The 12,382-nt window shown below is 57.2% G+C and overlaps 2 protein-coding genes across 2 annotated transcripts; both read left to right on the top strand.

Moving 5' to 3' along the window:
* Positions 1 to 472: 472 nt before the first annotated feature.
* On the top strand, positions 473 to 5,318 carry SNRPA (small nuclear ribonucleoprotein polypeptide A). Its single transcript, XM_063139667.1, has 7 exons — positions 473 to 530; positions 1,769 to 1,866; positions 2,201 to 2,373; positions 3,115 to 3,291; positions 3,710 to 3,883; positions 4,121 to 4,209; positions 4,780 to 5,318. Exons 2-7 carry the CDS (start codon positions 1,794 to 1,796, stop codon positions 4,937 to 4,939), a joined length of 846 nt encoding a protein of 281 aa, XP_062995737.1. The 5' UTR covers positions 473 to 530; positions 1,769 to 1,793; the 3' UTR covers positions 4,940 to 5,318.
* A 1,931-nt stretch (positions 5,319 to 7,249) lies between these two features.
* MIA (MIA SH3 domain containing) lies at positions 7,250 to 9,376 on the top strand. Its single transcript, XM_063139786.1, has 4 exons — positions 7,250 to 7,379; positions 7,850 to 7,983; positions 8,523 to 8,633; positions 9,353 to 9,376. The coding sequence occupies exons 1-4, from the start codon at positions 7,250 to 7,252 to the stop codon at positions 9,374 to 9,376; spliced, it is 399 nt and encodes a 132-aa protein (XP_062995856.1).
* Positions 9,377 to 12,382: the final 3,006 nt, after the last annotated feature.

Raw genomic sequence — 12,382 nt, 5'->3', positions numbered from 1 at the left:
CGGTGCAGGAGGGCCCCTGGCCAGCTCCACAGAAAGAGGTCAGCGCCGGAATTCGGCCCTTAGGGTCACGGCCAGGGGTCAGAGGTCACTCCAGGAACGGCCGGCCGCCGTTGTCAGATGCCACGTGTCTCCGACCCCTTCCGGGTCGCGTGCCCAGGCGTCATCGCTAGGCGCCCCTCTTGGCGTCTGCCCCGCCTTTTCCTGAGTCGCCAATAGAACGCGGCGCCTGGAATGAAGGGCAGCTCATAGGGGTTCGAAGCGAGCGTCCAGTCCGGAGCCCCTGTTTGGAAAGGGGGCGGAGACGGAAGCGGGTCCAATACGACGGTTCCGGCGGGCAGCTACATCGCGTCATCCCTCATAGGCGAAAGCCTCTGATTGGGCAACGGGGCGTCCAATAGCGGGCGTACAGAGAGAGGATGAGGAACAGGGCTTCGCGATTGGCCAGCCCCAGCTGGGGGGCGTGGCTTCGCTCCATTCGAGCGTAGAGACGCGGCTTCTCTTCTCGCTCCGCCGCCGCCTGCGCGCAATCGGTGAGGGATCGGGCGCGAGGGGCGCCATCGGGGCCCAGGGCGGAGCGGGGCTGCCAGGCTGGGGCCCGCCCCTCCTGCCGGCACGGCCATTGTTGCTGGGCTCGGTCTGGGCGGGCCGGGAACAACTTTCCCGTCGCCGCCACCCCGGCAGGGCGAGTGGGTGGGCGAACCGTCACATCCGGGGCCCTCTGTGCCCTCCGCGGCCTGCCCCCCCCGACCTCCGGGCATCGCCCCCTCCTCGGTCCGCCCTTTGCCCCACATCCGGGGCTTTCCGAGGAGCCCGGCTTCTGCCGGTGGGCTTTGGGGGAGCAGTAGAGCCGGGAGGGGGGGCGGAGGGAAGGGGAGGGGAGGGGTCGCTCAGGGCGGGAGGCGGGGGCCGGCGCAGCGCAGCGCCTGGCACTCGTGAGCGCCGAATAGACAAGCTGCGGAGCGAGGAGGCTTCAAGGCTGCTGTGCCCGATCTGCTGCCTTCCAGATGTGTTGACCTGCAAGTCCCAGGACCCCCCCAGGCAGCACAAGCACATCTGGAGGGCGCCAGGGTGGGGAAAGGCTGCAGCATTAAGGAGCAGCGGCCAAGGGGGCTTGGGAAGAAGCCCCTTGTTTTATTCCAGTACGTTTCACGCCCTGCCTTCGAACCCCGAGCATTTGGCCAGCCCTGAGTGGCCCTGGGTCAACGCCCGCCCCGTGCTGGAAGGCCGCTCCTGGCCCCGGACTGGGCCGTGCCTCCCTCGGGCCCAGATTGCTTTTGGGGAGTTCTTGGCTCTTTGGGCCTTGTGATCCTGGCTGAACTGCCTCCCTTTTCCTTCTGTCATTGTGCTCTGAGGCCGGGTGGGGTGGGGGACCGGGGACGGGACGGTCTCCAGAGACTCAGAACGGCAGTGTTGGATTATGGGCAGATTTCTCACTAACCAGGTAGAGAGTGCACAGAGAGTGCTCTGCATCCCAGGTGGGAAGCAGGTGGGCTCTGCACTTGCCTTTCCAGGAAAAGGTAACACCCCTTGGGCCTTAGCTAGACCTAAGGTTTATCCCCGGGTCATCCCTGTTCATGCAAATGACACACACACACGGGATCCCGGGAGCAGGCAGGGATGATCCCGGGATAAACCTTAGGTCTAGCTAAGGCGTGGTGAGAGGGTCATGTTTTTGTCAGCAGCTGTGTTCTCTTTTGAGTCCATTTCCAGTTCTTTGGGAATTCGTCACCCTGCTTTTTCTGATGAGGTTCTTTTCTCCCGCTACCAGAGTCGCCGTTGACGGTGCGGTCGCAATGGCTGTCCCAGAAGCTCGGCCCAATCACACCATCTACATTAACAATCTCAATGAGAAAATCAAGAAGGATGGTGAGAGGCTCTTCATCTTCCAGCATTTTGTCGAGAGTGGGGTGGAGTTGGTGTGTAAAGGGCGTACTTTTTGTTTCACTGTCCTGCTATAGTTGAGTGAAGAGGCCCTATTCTGAAATGGCTGAATCTTCGTCCCAGTATGTGGTGGGGTGGTGGAGGGTATCGCCATTCTTACCTGCAGGATTATGGGTTTTGATGCCCACTCCAAAAGCTGAGAGGCAGCTCTGTCACCTTAGAAACACCTAAATCCAACCCGCATTTTGGCCTCGAGCCATCGCTGCTCAGCCTAAGGGCAAAGTGTAAACGTGGTTCATCTTGTGCTTCTCCTTCTTAGAACTGAAGAAGTCCCTCTACGCCATTTTCTCCCAGTTTGGCCAGATCCTTGACATTCTGGTGTCCCGCAGCCTGAAGATGCGGGGTCAGGCCTTTGTCATCTTCAAGGAGATCAGCAGTGCCACCAACGCCTTGCGCTCCATGCAAGGTTTCCCTTTTTATGACAAGCCTATGGTAAGTGCTGCTGCTTGGGGGCGGGGAGGGATCGGCCTCTGAGGGGTGGGCTGTTTTTCGGCTTCTTGGCTGATGGAAAGTGCCACCTAGGTTGGGGCTTAAGGTTTCATCGAAGCTCGAGGAGATGTTTCTGGCACGTGGGCCTGTTCCTAAGGAAGAATGGGGCATTCTTCCTGTTAGAGCAGTGCGACAATGGAACCCGTGACCTAGGGAGGTGGTGGGCTCTCCCACCCTAGAGGCCTTCAAGAGGCAGCTGGACAACCGTCTGTCAGGGATGCTTTAGGGTGGATTCCTGCATTGAGCAGGGGGTTGGACTCGATGGCCTTATAGGCCCCTTCCGGCTCTGCTATTCTGTGATTCTATGATTCAGTGCCAACGGCGCAGATACGTCCAGGACTACTGATGTGAGCACTGCATGTGTAGACTTCACAGAAGTGCATTCACCTACCAACTGGGAAGGGTCGGTTGGGATGTGGGATTATTGTTCCAGCTTATTTCAAAGAAGCTCGCTTTAGCTTCATAACACTCGCTCTCTCTATCTTTCTCTTGTGCTCATTGGAGGATTTCCCCCCCCCCCCATTGCTCACCTCTCAAGTTTCTGAGCCATGTTGCTAACCTGGCAAATAGCCTATGGCAGCTTATTCTGAAACCTGGGTTTCAGGTTCCAGCAGGGCTAGTCATTTGCATCTGTGGTTCATTCCCACTGTCCTGTTCAACCCAGCGCTTCCTTTCCACATCCAGCGGATCCAGTATTCAAAATCTGACTCTGACATCATAGCCAAGATGAAGGGCACATTCGTGGAGCGGGATCGCAAGAGAGAGAAGCGGAAGCCCAAGGGCCAGGAAGCGCCAGCTGTCAAGAAGCAGATCCCCGGGGCGGCTGCACCGGTGGCCCCTGCCGTGCAAGGCGCGGTGCCGGTGAGTTCCTGCACCCCGGGGGCCCATGATTCCCCTCTGCAGGGTGTGGGGAAAAGTCAGCAAAATCTGTCCGGTGTAATCTCCGGATTGTTCCGTTAAAATCTGCTGCATGCAGGCACTTTGCATAATTGGGCCAATACACCAGAGAGGACGGGGCTGTATTGCTCCTTCGAAGGCAGTAGCATTTGAAAGTGTAAGCAGATTCCGGTCGAAGCTTTGTGAATTCGACAATTGACCTGCTGGCTGGGTTGGCAATCTCAGGTTAACCCTTTCCCCCATTGTGGGCCTGGCACGGGTCCCTGAGGTGCAGCTGCCTCAGCCACCCTTTGGGCGGTGGGGTCTTTGGGCAGCCCTTGCCTGTCCTGGGCCAGAGTGCTCCTGCTCAGGGACGTGCGGTCTCGCTCTCTCTTCTCCACAGGGCATGCCACCCATGAACCAAGCCCCGCGCATGATGCACCACATGCCAGGCCAGCCCCCATACATGCCCCCTCCGGGGATGATGCCGCCACCTGGCATGGCGCCCGGCTCCATGCCCCCGGGGGCTATGCCGCCACAGCAGATGCTGCCGGGGCAGATGGCCCCTGCTCAGCCGGTGAGTGGGGAGGCGCCTGGGCTCGCCAGACGCTGTGGGTGGCACCGGGGCTGCAGGCCGTGCAGAGGAATCTGTAAGAAGGCCCGGCGCTGCATCTGGCGGGATGATGGAGCATGAGGTTGCGGGTGGGCCGGGCCCCGTTACGGGGGCTCAGGCGTCGTCCCGGCGCTCAAGCCATTCCCGGGGCTCGTGGTGCCTTGGAGCTTTCGGGTGACTGGATCCTTCTGCCTCTCGCAGCTATCGGAGAATCCGCCCAACCACATCTTGTTCCTCACCAACCTGCCTGAGGAGACAAACGAGCTGATGCTCTCCATGCTCTTCAACCAGTAAGTGCCTGGCTATTCCCCGCTGCTACAGGGCAGGCGGTGGAGGGTTTGCTCTGTGGGGGCAACGGCGGGCTGCGGAGGCTGACTTCTGCGGTCTGCAGGGTTTTGGCGGTGGGAGAGTTTGAGCGCTAAGATCTGGAAGCTTTTAGGATCTCCGTTGTGGCTCATAACGGGAACGTGGAAAGGCCCTGTGTGCCGGTCCTTTGCAACGTGTTGCACGTTTGGTGCTCTCGCTATCTGCAAGAGAATCCTGACGATGGAGACCTTCAGCTGGGCTCCAGGACTACTGGCCTCTTCTCTCTCCCTCTCTCGGACCTGAATTGCCCGTTGCCCAGCTTGCGCCTTCGAGCCCCTGGCTTCTGCCCTGCTCCGTCCACTCGGTTTAAGAGTCTGACAAAGGTGTCGAGGTCCTGGTTGCCTTTGTGCGCCTTCCGCCTTCCCCTGCTGCGTGGGCACGTGCCGGTCGCAGAGCAGCCTCCCTCTTCCCTGGGACTCCCCTCCCTCCCTCCCTCCCTCCCTCCTTGGGGAAGCCCCAGGCCTGAGCTGCCTTTGCTTGCCCTCTGCTTCCAGGTTCCCAGGCTTCAAGGAAGTGCGGCTGGTGCCTGGCCGCCACGACATTGCCTTTGTGGAGTTTGACAACGAGGTGCAGGCTGGAGCCGCCCGGGATGCTCTCCAGGGCTTCAAGATCACACAGAACAATGCCATGAAGATCTCCTTTGCCAAGAAGTGATGCCTCCCACAGCCTCCTGCCCCCGGATTCCTTTCCCTCCCTCTTCTAGTTATCGCCTGTAAAATGGGTTAGGTTGTGAGTTTTAGTGTTCTGTTCTGTGAGGTAAGTGGTGTGTGTGTGTGTGTGTGTGTGTGTGTGTGAGAAAGAAGAGAGAGAGAGAGAGAGAGAGAGAGAGAATGAGAATCAGCTGCAGAAAAGGGCAGGCAGAGCTACCTGCCCCTGGCTATGCTCCGCAACTTGGGAGGTGTGTCTGTGTATGCTCAAGCAGCGTGGAAGAGAGCAGCCGATTCCTTGCAAAAGCATTGTACCCAGGGTCTGACGGCCAGACATTGCACCTGGAGCTTTTCTGTTTTGCAATAAAACATTGGTTTATTCTTTATCTTTGGTTTTTGCTCTTTATTGCCTGGAAGGTGGGGGTGGGAGGAGGTATGCAGAAAACCTAGCAATGGATCCCACTAGCTTTTACAGGTCCATCCTCTTACTAGACATGAATGGGCTGAAGTCTAGCCAGAATCTGGCTTCCTGTAACATCAGGAAAAACTTCCTGACTGCTAGAGCAGTATGATAATGGAACCAATTACCCAGGGAGGTTGTGGGCTCTCCCACATTAGAGGCCGTCAAGAGGCAGCTGAACAGCCACCTGTGGATTCCTGCATTGAGCAGGGGGTTGGACTCGATGGCCTCATAGGACCCTTCCAGCTCTACTAGTCTATGAGTCTATGAGCCAGTCACTGTAGCCTGACAACTGGCTGTGCTACAGCTTCCTTTCCTGATCACCTGGAGGCAGTTCTTAACAGGACCTAGGCGACAGCTAAGAGTGTGTGTTACAAAGCCAGTGTGGGGCAACCTTGGGACGGTGCTATCGTGGGAGACTCCTGGGGCAAGTTGTTGATCATTCCTATTACTCTGGTACCTGCTATTTATTTGGGTCAGGTCCAGAGTGACATGCTGCACCCTGGTAAGAAAGGGCCTTTGGAAGCGGGGCGGGGGAGATAGACGATACGTCAGTGAGCTTGAGGCTGCAATATTGGCTAAAAGCCAGTGGGGGGCACTGTGGATCCAAACTGTTCTGCTCTCTTGGAGGCCTTCAAGAGGCAGCTGGACAACCATCTGTCGGGGATGCTTTAGGGTGGATTCCTGCATTGAGCAGGGGGTTGGACTTGATGGCATTAGAGGCCCCTTCCAACTTTGCTATTCTATGATTCTATCATTCTCCTTCATTGCATTTATTTCTCACCACAAATCTGCAAGAGCAAGGGCTACACTGGAGCATTGGCTAGCTGACTTCAGCTCCAGTGGGAGAAACCCCAGTGGGCTGAGGTGCATTCCGGGCTGGCGGCAGCCCAGACCCAGGAGCCAGCAGAGGGCAGTTGTGGGCCGTTGCTGGGGTGAGGATGAGGCAGGAGGGAGCATGCGCACATGCTGGCATGGGATACCTCTGCTAAGGTTGCTTACGAGCACGGACCGCCCTGCTCTTTGGATCAGGCCCCCTCTTTCTGCATGGGAAGAGACGCACCTCACGAGCAGGCATTGGCCGCGTTCAGCAGCGCCCTGTGCACTGGTTATAAAATGTCTGTCTGGAGTTGGGGGCTTCCCTGATCCAACTGACCCGCAGTTCCGTTGCTGTAGTTCTAACCCACTGGAATTTCAGAGGATAAAATGAAAGTGGCCCAGCGTGTTGCCCTCTTCCCTGCCCTCCCACCAAGAAAGTGGGTGGGTGTGAACGTGTGTGAACTCAGCAGCACACAAAGGTGCTCCGTGTGGCAGCTCCTCTCCTCAAGGGCTAGCCTGTTCTCTTGGCGTCTGCTTCCTGTTTAGCCAGGCAAGGACCCCAGGCTGGAACTCCTTACCCCGCTTTGTGTTTATAGCACTGGAATTCTTCGACTGCAAAAGCTGCGTGGCAGGGAGAAAATGCCATTTGGAAAGTTTTAAGAAGCATCCTGGTGGTTCCGGGCTTTCCATTCCCTCCTTATAAAATCAAGGGGAAAGGAAGTAAGCGGGAAGGCTGTTCCTGTGCTTGAGCTTCCGAAAAATTGGGGCAAAGGCATATGTAACGTGGCAACGCTTACTAATTTTCAGGACTGATCCTTGCTGCTCAGCAATTCGAATGTTTGTAAAGGTTCCGTGACAGCACCGCAGCTGAGCTCGTGGCTGTGGGTGAGCGGATGTGTTGGTGACAGGCTTTAGCCAGTTTTCCTGCATGGGCAAAACTCGTCAGGGCGAGCGCCTCAAACGACCTTATTTTCTCTTGGATGCCGACCAGTTTTTCCATCGAAGAAGCTCTTCGGCTGCCTCAGTCTAGACAGCAAAATGCCGGGTGCCGCCTGCCACTTCCTCTGGGCCGGTCTGCTCCTCTGTGCCTTTTGGGGCCCCGTGGGGAGCGGGCGCCAGATGGGCAAGCTGGCGGACAAGAAGCTGTGCGCGGATGCCGAGTGCAACCGTGAGTGTGCTCCCCCCTCCCCCCCCGCCCTGGGAACGGAAGTGCTGGCAGGCGAGGGGCCCCTCGGACTGACCCACCGAACGTCCCCCAGAAGGCCGCAAGTGTGGCTTTGGACCCGGAGTTTGTTCCCACCATCTGCGAATTGGGGCTGGGTATTGTAGAGCTGGGAAAGGAAGGCCACCAAGGTGGAGCCGCTCCTGCGAGGGAGCGTGGAAAGGTTTGGGCTCTGTGAGAGAGGGAGGAAGAGGGTAGCCTTATGCAATGATGCGTAGTGCTGAGCTCAGGGTCCTCCGATGAAATCCGTTGGTAGCAGATGCAGGAAGGCCAGAAACACTCCTGCTTCACACGAGGCATCTCCCCCTGTGGCGAAGAGTTCTGGCTGAAGCGGGCATCGCGGGGTGGGGGGAGCGTGGAGCTCACTTCCCTTGGGTGAACCTCTCTGGCTCCTGGGCCCTTCCCCCCCCCCCCAGATCCCATCTCCATTGCAGTGGCGCTGCAAGATTACATCGCCCCCGACTGCCGCTTCATCCACGTCCAGCGGGGCCAAGTGGTCTACGTCTTCTCCAAGCTGAAAGGCCGCGGGCGGCTCTTCTGGGGTGGCAGCGTGAGTAGGGGCCGGGCCCTTCCCGTCCGCCAGGATTTGCGGGGTTAGGACCACAGCTCAGTGAAGATGTGCAAACTGTGAAATGTGAGAAGTCGTGAGCATGGGCAGAGTGCTTGGCTTTTGTCTGGCTCACCAGAGCCTGCAGCCTGAGAGACAGAGGGGCAAATTTCTGCCTGTGAGTCTTGCGTTCAAGTTCCATGCCTCCTACACAGTCTCTGGGTGGCCACTTTAGCTGGCCTTTTTCAGCCTCAGTTGCCCATCTCTGAAATGGGGACAAGGGTGGGGGGATGACATTGGGGGGGGGGGGGGAAAGGCTGTAAACCATTTTGCAAGTTAAAGGTGTTCAAATGCGATGAGAATGATTAAGAGGAATTGGGCTTCCGAAGAGGCACCCCAAGCCCTGAGCTGTGGTCTGGGTGTGGGGGTGGGGGTGGGCTCGGAGGTGCTGCTGAGACTTCCTCCAAATGGCCAGCAGAGGGGGCTCCTGCTGTGGGGAAATTGGCGGAGGAACGTCGCTCATGCACCCCCTCTCTGCCCAGGTGCAAGGTGACTATTACGGGGAGCAGCCGGCCCGTTTGGGCTATTTCCCCAGCTCGGTTGTCCAGGAGAACCAGTACCTGAAGCCTGGCAAGGTGGAGGTGAAGACGGATGTAAGTGTGGCACCCCTGGAGGGCTGGGCCTGGGGGGCAGCCTTCTTTCCTTCTCCCTCTCCCACCTGGCCACTTACTTTGCCACCCCAAGGCCTTTTTTTATGACCCTGTTGCCTCCTTCACATAACTAGTTTGCTGGGCAAGGATGAGGTTGTGCCTGCAGTTTGGACAACACTGAGCGAGCCCCCAAGAAGCCGCCTGGAGCTGCGGCGGACGGCCCTTCTGCACCCGTTGGCTGTCCATCTCCCAAGTTTGCGGCATACGCGCCTCTCCCCAGGGCTTTGCTTCTCTCTTTGGCGGGCAGGGCTGCGTCAGCTGGCCCAGCGGTCTCTGCCTGCTTTGGAGGAAATCCCTGCCCTGCATTTGCGCTGGGTGGGCCTGGCCCACTATGACTTGCCCACAGCTATGTAAGACACGGCACAGGCTGGATTCCCCCGCCCCCCTTGGGCCTTTGTTGTTCCTTGCCTCTTTAGAAGGGAAAGCACCTGAACCTGCCTTGGTAGGCTTCTACCGGGGAGCCTGCCTGCATGTTGTTTTGAGCAAGGGCTCCCCAAGGCTGAGCGTGGAAGGTGGCAGTGCTTCTGAACCTGTGCAGAGGGCCTATCCCTGATCCTGAGTAACCGCGCCCGTACCATGAAAGGCATTTTGATGCTGCTCGTGCCAGAGTTGCAGTCAGCGAATGCCCCCCCCCACCACCAGCGACCTTCCCTTTCTTTCAGAAGTGGGACTTCTACTGCCAGTGACTTGAAGTGCCCGGATCGGGACCCTGCCTCCTCCACGTGAGCCTTGCTCTTTTGCAGAAGTTGTGCTGCTCCAGCAGGGTGGACCTGGCGAGGGTCCCGCCTGAAGGCCCAGGCTCAGTCGTGCCTGGGCTGTTTTGCAAAGGCAGTCTCTCTCTCTCTCTCTCTCTCTCTCTCTCTCTCTCTCTGTGTCTTTGTCTCTGTCTCTTCTAGTTTGCTGCTGCTGCTGCTCCCAGCAGGCCTTCCAGGGGCTGAGGAGGTGAAGAGGGTTCATAGCCCTGGGTTCAGGGCGGCAGCAGTAGCCCCAGCGCGTGCGCAGACGGCTCCATAAGCTGTGCTTTGAGCAATGCAAATCACCCACCCATTAATAAAGAATGAGTGAATAAAGCTCCTCTAAAGCAAAACTTAGTGATATTTTTATCTGGGTGAAGGGAGATTGACTGGGGAGGGGGCACCTCGGATACGTTTAAATGGCTCTCTCTACACAGTTTAAATGGGCTTGTAAAGCCATTTGGATCCTGCCTGCCTTCTGTCAAGGGAATTCAGAGGGGTGGGTGGGGCCTTCCACCTGTCCCAGGTGGTCTCCCATCCAGGCACTGACCAGCTTAGCCCCTTGACAGAAGCAGACGAGGGCCTGGGAAAGGGCCGGGGGAGCAGCGGAGGGGTCCTGGGCGAACCACGCACCTGCCTCGGCCATCCTGCAGGCAAATCGCTCCTTCCCACTAGTACAAATGAGGGAGTTGAGGCTGAGAGGAAAAGACCTCCTTTGCAGGGCTATTCTGAAGATGAACCCAATGAAAAGGGTGAGAGAGGGTGATTCCGTCAGTTGCTGTAAGAGGATGAGGAGGACCTGGGATATTCTTTGGCTGCTCCGTCCTGGAATTGCGGAGAATGCTTTAGGGTGGATTATTCCTGCATTGAGCAGGGGGTTGGACTCGATGGCCTTGTAGGCCCCTTCCAGCTCTGCTATTCTATGAGTCTGTGAGTCTATGAGAATAGACTCCAGTGATAGTTACTGAGGGTTGAGCGGGAAGTATACTCTGCATGTGTTCAGAGGCACTGTTCACTTGCAGCATTTCATGTTTCAAGGCAAATCATGGTACTGAAAGTCGCTTCTGGGGCTGAGGCTCAAATTGAGCTCCGCTCAATAGGAGCAGCAGAACAACCAACGTGTGTGTGTGGGGGGGGGGGGGACACCAGACAGCAGCGAGGTGGTGGAGCTGAGGGCCCGCAACTCTCAGAGGGAGGGGACTCAGCCTTCCAAGCTGTGAGAATGTAGGTCAAGCGTCCTCCCTCCTCTGGTGCCCCTAGCAGCAGTTCAGCAATGCAGGATTTATCCCCGCCCTGCAGGCTGGCAGAGGGCCCTGAGCATAAGCGGCCGCCGTGACCCACTTCCTCGGCTTGGCAGAGGGCCTGGATCACACCTCCTCCTGGTTGCTGCTGCTGCCGCCTGGGGCCTGTTGGCACGGAGGCAGGCGCCAGCGGTGGAGCAAGGCCAGCGGAGCCCCTGCTGTGGGATGCGCAGGGGTGGGTGGGTGCCCCTCTGGTTGCTCGGCTGCCTGCACTGGGGCTGCCCCCACCCCCATCCGGGCAGCCGGGCTGTGGTTAATGTTTTCCTGCTGTCTCAGGAGCCCAGAGGCTGCCTTCTTGCGCTCGGCTACTCCGGCCTCTGCCTTTGCTCTGGTTTCCAGAGTGTGTCTGCTGCAAAAGCTGACTCTGTGAACAAAGGCTGTCTCAGCGCCATGGGCTTAATTTGGGAGGCTTGGCCGTCAGCCCCTGGACCAGGGCGGGGGGCGGGGGGCGAACTGGGACAGCCCGGCCTGTCAGTGTCCTGAGGTGGCTGTGGGAGAACAAAGGGACTTCAGCAGCTTTGAGTTGTAAGCTACCGTCAAACTATAATTCCTTCAAGAGATTCAACTCCACCTCCTGTGGCCTGAACAGGGACAAAGGCTTTTTATTACACTCCTTGTGTTAATCTGTGCACCAATGCATGGGGGCCTGTGTTATCACCCAACAACTGGTGATAACCCCAGGCAGTGATCGCCGTCTGTACTTTTCTGTGCTTCAATCCCCCTGACCTCGTTGTTTATAGCCGCCACCCCGCCCCTGTGTATATTTCCCTGCCAACAGAGCAGGAGTTTTAAGTGTCTGATGAAGTGGGCTCTGATCAGCCTTTCCCAACCCTGGGGCCCTCCAGATTGGTTAGATTGCAACACCCATCAGTTTCAGCCAGCATGGGCATTTGACATGCTGTCTGAGGATGATGGGAATTGCAGTCCAGCACATCTGGGTGTGTGTGTGTCCCAGTGTGGGGAAGGCTGATGTATGCCAGGACAAATGGGTCTTTAAGTCCTCACAAGTCTCTCTCTTATTTTGGGGCAAAAGCATTTTATTTATTGCATTTCTATACCACCCAATAGCCAAAGCTCTCTGGGCGGCTCACAAAAATTAAAATAAAATACAACTTAGGTATAAAATTTAAACCTCAGTATAAAAGTACAACCAGAATAAAATTGAGCAGGAATGCAGAGATTTAAAACAGCAAAGTTAAAAGACTAAAGTAGTAAACTGTTAAAATGCTGGGGGAATAAAATGGTATTCACCTGGCTTCAGGGAGTATAACGTAGGTGCTAGGCGAACCTCTCTGGGGACCTCATTCCACAGCTGGGGTGCCACAGCAGGGAAGGCCCTGTTCCTGGTAGCCACCCACCTCACTTCCTTTGGCAGGCGCTCACAGAGAAGGACCCCAAAGGATTATCTTAGGGTCCAGGAAGGTACATATGTGTTCCTTCAGCCTGGCCCCAAGCTGTTTAGGGCTTTGAATGTTAATACTTTGAATCGGACCTGGACTGGCAGCCAGCGAAGCACCTCCAGACACTGTCCCGGCGTGTCCCACATCTTGCTCTCCCAAACAGCTGAGCGAAGCTGTGGGCCCCGGGTGCTGTTGACTGTGTGTGTGTGTGTGCATGCATGTGTGTTATCCATTTATATGTTTTTATTATGTGTAAT

The sequence above is a fragment of the Elgaria multicarinata genome, chromosome 13 (assembly GCF_023053635.1).
Source record: "Elgaria multicarinata webbii isolate HBS135686 ecotype San Diego chromosome 13, rElgMul1.1.pri, whole genome shotgun sequence".
Lineage (NCBI taxonomy): Eukaryota > Metazoa > Chordata > Lepidosauria > Squamata > Anguidae > Elgaria > Elgaria multicarinata.
The sequence above is the reverse complement of the archived record's forward strand: the minus strand, read 5'-3'. Positions and strand labels throughout refer to the sequence as shown.